Source organism: Mizuhopecten yessoensis, unplaced genomic scaffold (assembly GCF_002113885.1).
Source record: "Mizuhopecten yessoensis strain PY_sf001 unplaced genomic scaffold, ASM211388v2 scaffold4721, whole genome shotgun sequence".
Taxonomy (NCBI): domain Eukaryota; kingdom Metazoa; phylum Mollusca; class Bivalvia; order Pectinida; family Pectinidae; genus Mizuhopecten; species Mizuhopecten yessoensis.
Window position 1 is genome coordinate 19,481 of NW_018405688.1, and position 6,937 is coordinate 26,417.

The following is a 6,937-nucleotide window of genomic DNA, read 5'->3' on the forward strand; positions in this document are numbered from 1 at the left end:
CAATCAACACCAACACCATCTCAACAACCAACACCATCACCACAACCCAACACCATCACCACCACCATCACCATCACACTTACCACAACCAACACCATCACCACCACCACCATTACCATTATCACCTAAAACAACACCACCACCACCTCCACCTCAAACACCACCAACGACACCATTACCATAACCACCTCCAACACCACTAAACTCACTATCACCATAACCACCTCCAACACCACAAAAATCACCATCACCATTACCACCACAACCTCCTACACCAGCAACACCATCACCACCAACAACTTCAGCATCACTACAATCACCAACACCATCATCATCACCACCAACAACTCCCCCATCACTACAATCGCCAACACCATCCTCATCACCACCAACAACTACACCATCACTAAAATCACCAGTAACACCATCACCACCAAAAACACCACCATCACTACAATCACCAGCAACACCATCACCACCCAAAACTCCACCATCACTACAATCAGCAGCAACACCATCACGACCAACAACTCCACCATCACTACAATCACCAGCAACACCATCACCACCAAAAACTCCACCATCACTACAATCACCAACACCATCATCATCACCACCCAAAACTCCACCATCACTACAATCACCATCAACACCATCACCAACAACAACTCCACCATCACAACAATCACCAGTAACACCATCACCACCATCAACTCCATCATCACTACAATCACCAACACCATCCTCATCACAATCAACAACTCCTCCATTACTAAAATCACCAGCAACACCATCACCACCAAAATCTCCACCATCACTACAATCACCAACACCATCCTCATCACCACCAACAACTCCACCATCACTACAATCACCAACACCATCCTAATCACCACCAACAACTCCACCATCACTACAATCACCAGCAACACCATCACCACCATAAACTCCACCATCACTACAATCACCAACACCATCCTCATCGCCACCAACAACTCCACCATCACTACAATCACCAGCAACACCATAACCACCATAAACTCCACCATCACTACAATCACCAACACCATCCTCATCACAATCAACAACTCCTCCATTACTAAAATCACCAGCAACACCATCACCACCAACAACTCCACCATCACTACAATCACCAACACCATTATCATCAGTATTGCCACCTCCAACACTACCACCACTCATATTACCACCATTGTACCACTTTATTATTTTCTATTATATTTTTGATCAGGTCATGTTAACATGAGTAAATGCACTCCTGCAATCAGCGTCTCTTTCTTAAACATAATTGCCCTGTAACCCGACGAAAATGATAGACTTGAACACCTTAAAGTACATAACGTATCGGTAAAATCGTCAATTGTTGAAACAAAGACATTCTGCGAAACAGAAGCCAAATAGTTCAGTCTGAATAAAAAAAAATCAATGACACATGTAGCAGGAAAACATGCAAAAATTTGCAAACCACAAATACCACACCACATCGAAACCAAACAACCTCACCAACACCACTACAACATCATTACATCTCAATACCACCATCATCAAAGATACAACACAACCAGACTACCACCTCCACCATAACCACCACCACAAATATAACCACCATTACAATTACAACTACCACCACAAGTACCACGACCACAACTACCATCAACACTATCACCACAACTCCAGAAACACCATAACCTCTGCCAACATCATTACTACTGCAACTTCCACCCCTACCACCACCAACACCATAACAACCATCACCACCGTTACCATCATAACCACCAGAACAACTAACAACACTACTCGCGCCACCAGTACCATCACCAACAATAGTACAACCCCAACCGCGACAAACATCATTAACACCAACACAGCTACATACAACACTACCAACACAACTCCAGAAACACCACTACCTCTGCCAACACTATTACTACCGCCACTTCCATCATCACTATTACTAACACAATCACCACCACCACAACTACAACTATCACCACAATTACCACTACCAAAACCACTACCATCACTAACACCACCATCCTAAACACTGCCACTAACACTACAACAACCAGCACCACTACCACTACCAATAACACACCACCACTACTAATACCACCACCACCAAAATTAACACCACCACTAACAATAAAAACACCTTAACCACACTACCTATAATACACCACCATCATTACCGACACCACTATAACCACCATGACCACTTCAACCATCATCGCCACAAGACAAACTGACCCACGTGACCTTAATACATCTGTGTAAACCTTGTATGTATTCACCAAGCATGATACTGGCCAAACATCATCACACTTTTTCGTAAAGAAACACGATGTGCTTTCCCGAATCAAAAAAGAGTTCCCAAATAGCCAACACGTGTTTGCGTGTTGTTCGTGCAGCCTTCCACCTTTTTCCAATATACAAAACACGAGATTTATTCTTTAATTTCGCGGTAGAGGTGTCATATATTGTTCCTGTTTTCGACGACAACTGGAAGGGGATTATATTTATTCTGTAATCAAGTAAAGAATCAGAGTGCAAAGTATATCTATTGAGGAAGATATGCGTTGTGTAACATCAAAACAGTTGTATATTATACATGAAGACTTCAGTGCGCAGATACACAGAGCACAAAATAGGAAGATATGATAACGTAAAATTAATCTTTTAATGTTTTTAAAGAATATATAGTAATGATCTATTTTCGTTTTTAAATACAGATAACGTAAAGAAAACAAATATGGCTGTGGCTGGTATGTATCATTTAATTATTACTAATATGAGAGAGAGAGAGATAGAGAGACAGAGAGAGAGACAGAGACAGAGACAGAGAGAGAAATATTATAATTTAATACATTATGATGATACATATTGTTTTAATATTCCGTCATTGAAACCTTAATAACCATTTTCTAATGCATGTTCAATATTCTGTCGTAGTAATTTTAGTTGTCACTAATACACTATAATACTATAACACTAATACTTGGAACTGATACAACTACAAGTTTAACCTATTTTTCACTGTTCTCACGTTCCACACACTTATGTTTGATGTATATTTTGTTATAGATCGAAATACTTCATACGGTGTAGAACGCGAGTACCGGATAGCTTTGATAGGACGAACAGGGAATGGTAAAAGTGCAACCGGAAACAACATTCTTGGTAAGAAAGCCTTTAAGTCTAAACTGTCCGGGTCCTCAGTGACAAATAGATGTGAATTCCAAACAGCGGAGCGCTTTGGCAAGAAGTTGGTAGTAGTGGACACTCCGGGACTGTTTGACACGACACTAACCAACGAAGTTGTCACAAAAGAAATCGTTAAATGCATAGCAATTCTCACTCCCGGACCACACGCCTTTATTCTTGTTGTTTCAGTAGGGCGCATCACACCAGAAGAGCAGAACACAATCACCCACTTCAGCCGAATCTTTGGTGAAGAATTCTTCAGGTACCTGATAGTACTATTTACACGACGAGATGAATTAGAAAACGATGGTGTGACCATTCAAGAGTATGTCAACGAGGTTCCAGAGGAACTGAAAAATATTCTACGGAGATGCGGTCACAAATATTTAGCGTTTGATAACTCTCCTCGTGGTAAGAAAACTGACTTTGACGTACTCGAACTGATGAGGATGGTACAAACTATCATTAATGAGACAGGAAAATCTTACTTCTCGAATGATGTTTTTGAGCGATCAGAACTGGAATTTCAGCGAAGAGCAAAGGAGATCCGACTTAAAGGAGAAGAGAAGATTGCGCTGCAACAGAAGAAGGTAGAGGAAGAGATGGAAGCCCAAAAGAGAAAACTTGAAGCAAAGAAAAGGGAAATAGAAGCCAAAAGACAGGAAATTCAGGCACAGGAACTGGAAAATCTAACGATGGAAAAATCCTTGAAACATGAAGAAACTCTTCGAAAAAAAGAGGCAATGAGAAAAGAAATGGAAGCAGAAAAAAAAGAAATGGAAGAAAGTGAAATTGAAAATGCCAAATTCGAACGGAAGAAGAAACTCGAATTAGAGGAAATGGAACGAAAACACCGAGAGGACACTGAAAACATGCGTGACAACGTCCGAAAAGAATACGAACGTGAAGATAAGAATGTCTTGGACAAATTAGTAGATGTAGCAAAGTCAACGCTGTCAACTATAGGGGAGAAACTAATTGGATGGCTATTTTGAAGAATCAAACGAACATCATTCTAGTTACAGGATATTGTTGCTTTAGAGTACTAGCATCTTCAACATGAAAAAGGAAAGGTCGAGAAGAAAAAGGAATTAGCTTATAATGAGTATCTCCTTTTTAAACTCCCTTTTGCTTATAGCGGCGTGTTTATGTATACAATGGCCAACCTAAACACTAAAACAGATTTACCTGCCTGAACTACAACATAACTACAACATAACTAACTTTTACAAAAACAAAAACAAAATATTTATATGCTGTTGTAAATGATAATATTCTTCATTATACTATCAGATTGAATGTGATATTGTTTTGAGATTTTCCTCATTATACCTCATAGGCATATCCAGGGTGGAGATGGCGGATCCGGACCCCGATTTCCAACATACAAAACGCATATTTCTATCATATGAAATTTGTTTTAAATTTACCATGTTTTCATTGGAACTTTTGTGAATGCTAAATATTAAAAGCACAATATTAAAATGACGCGCTGTTGCATCGACACACCAGGATTTTGTCGCTTTTGCTCAATTCAAAAAGTTTCATATATTTTACAAAACGGTGTTTTATCGCAGAGACGAAGCGGAAAGGACAGTGTTACTTTTGAAAAAAATAATATACAACAGTTTCGCTGACTGAAATGAGTGACGAATGTGAAAGCGCAGAAACCCCATACATTTTAGGGTTCTTCATTTGGATTTTTTTTATTTTTTCTCCCAGATGTGGCGAGATTTTGTGGGCGATACTTCGGACAATAGACTGGACGTTTGCACCTGTTCTTAATTCGGATAGTCTATTACGTACTCATTTTAATTTTTGTTTCTAAATAATATGTGTTTGTACTAATTTCAAGATTGCTGAAGTGCTTGCAATGCTTATTAAAATGGGTTGTATACAGTTTATGAGTTCCTTGTTGTCTCTTATTTAAACGCTAATTCAGTGGCAGATGCATTGCAAACATACCTTCTAAAATCACTCAGGTGTGACAAAACGTTGACGTCATTTTATCATTCTTATTGTGACGTCATTGTTTGTCATAATCTACACTGAATTAGTTATTATTATAGCATTTCTCGTCGATTAGCTGCACTCCTTTATACTACTGTTTTTTGAAGCGAGAGCTGGCGGAGAAAATAAAATCTACATCATGGAATATGTTTGAACGGGGCTATGTTGCATACCCTCATAGATGTTAGAAAGATGAATTTCCAACTTAAAATAACGACACAGCTTTCTCGAAATTATGACATCGCTTAGTCGCAATAACGACTAATATCTCTTAATAAAGACATGTCTCTATCTCGTAATAACGACTTAGTATAACTATGTCGTTTTTACATGACAGCTAAGTAATTATTCCAAGATCAAAAGTCGTAACTATGACAAAAAAGTCATAATTTCGAGATAGCAAGTTGTTATTTAATAGTTATGTCGATATTATCAGATAGTACATCATTATTATGACAAATACATGTAGGCAACATTTACATCACAAGACAATACATGCGATTGTACCATAATGTCATTTCAAAAAAACACTTTGTTCACATTTTAACATGTTTTGTTTCTATCATGAGTTCAAATCATATCCCATTTCTGTGGAGTTTGCTGTTATTATAGCCTTGCAAGTCAGTATATATAGGTTCTAGAATACCCTCTCTTGATTATAAGGCGGGTTGCTTAGTGTTGCACCTGTTTCACATATCGTTTTTGTTTAGCTGGCCTCAATAAATAAATGATCGTATCTATACCAAGAACTCAGCCAAATCATCTATGTCACGTGATTGCACAAGTGTTTGTTATTGTGAACCAGCACATTAAAATGTCTGCCATATTTTCATGTTTATACCGTTACTAACGGTAACATGTTCGAAATACACAGGCCATCGTGTTATGGTCATGCTGATATGACAATTACTTGCCTTGTCTGTAAAGATATGGGAACTGCAGTTCCTAAACACAAGCCCCTATGCTATGGACAAGTGACCCGCCACTACTCATTTGACATTACATGTACCACTCGACTGGTAAACTCATTTAAATTCTCGCAAGTAAGGAGTGGTCACTTTTGACTGCCTTTATCAAGGTAACAAGACGCTTCTAAATGCGCATTGACGGACGATTCGGTATTTATTGAACTATTTCTTAAAAAAAACTAAATATCTTGGCCAAATGTCATCAAGGAGCTCTGACTGAAAAGCACTGTTTTACCTGATCAATATATTACTGAATATATAGCCTAACCTGTGTGTGAGACCGTTATACAGACTCCGAGTCGAAAAGAAATTCGTCGTCAAGGCCACCGTGACAACTTCAGGTGTGTATTTTAATAAGTAATATAACTTATGCTTTCTGGTTATAAAAGTTATTTATTTAAATCATAGAGCTTGAATACGTTAATAAATTAGACTACTTCTAGTTGGGGTGAGCGGTCAATTGCTGTCCTGAATTTTTTTTGAAAACTAGTTTTAATACTCGACACTTAATGAGAGTAGATTCAGTTAATTGTGTTGAGTTTAACCTTTATCTATTTACAAGCATTCAACTTACAGTCAACAAAATACCAGACAATAGTGAGAACGAAAAGGGCTTTGTATATATCTTATCAATTACTGGATATCTGGCAAGAATGGTATTTATCATAAAATGCATAAAACACATTGCAATTTTGATTGAGTGTGCACAATTTGAATCAAATGCATACTATCATTTT

At 38.2% G+C, this 6,937-nt stretch overlaps 3 protein-coding genes across 3 annotated transcripts in view; all 3 read left to right on the top strand.

Moving 5' to 3' along the window:
* Nucleotides 1-278: 278 nt before the first annotated feature.
* Nucleotides 279-1,248, top strand: LOC110449624 (filamentous growth regulator 23-like; the record flags this gene model as incomplete). Its single annotated transcript, XM_021496601.1, has 1 exon — nucleotides 279-1,248. A coding segment is annotated over one exon (970 nt), but the record flags the coding sequence as incomplete, so codon positions are not given.
* Nucleotides 1,249-2,748: 1,500 nt separating this feature from the next.
* LOC110449622 (GTPase IMAP family member 7-like) lies at nucleotides 2,749-5,122 on the top strand. Its single transcript, XM_021496598.1, has 2 exons — nucleotides 2,749-2,783; nucleotides 3,103-5,122. The coding sequence occupies exons 1-2, from the start codon at nucleotides 2,771-2,773 to the stop codon at nucleotides 4,215-4,217; spliced, it is 1,128 nt and encodes a 375-aa protein (XP_021352273.1). The 5' UTR covers nucleotides 2,749-2,770; the 3' UTR covers nucleotides 4,218-5,122.
* A 1,092-nt stretch (nucleotides 5,123-6,214) lies between these two features.
* The window catches only part of LOC110449623 (GTPase IMAP family member 7-like), an 18,114-nt gene continuing 17,391 nt past the window's right edge, over nucleotides 6,215-6,937 (top strand). Inside the window, exon 1 of the mRNA XM_021496599.1 lies at nucleotides 6,215-6,541. The gene's annotated coding sequence lies outside the window, so the exon portion shown is untranslated. The remainder of the gene's footprint in view (nucleotides 6,542-6,937) is intronic.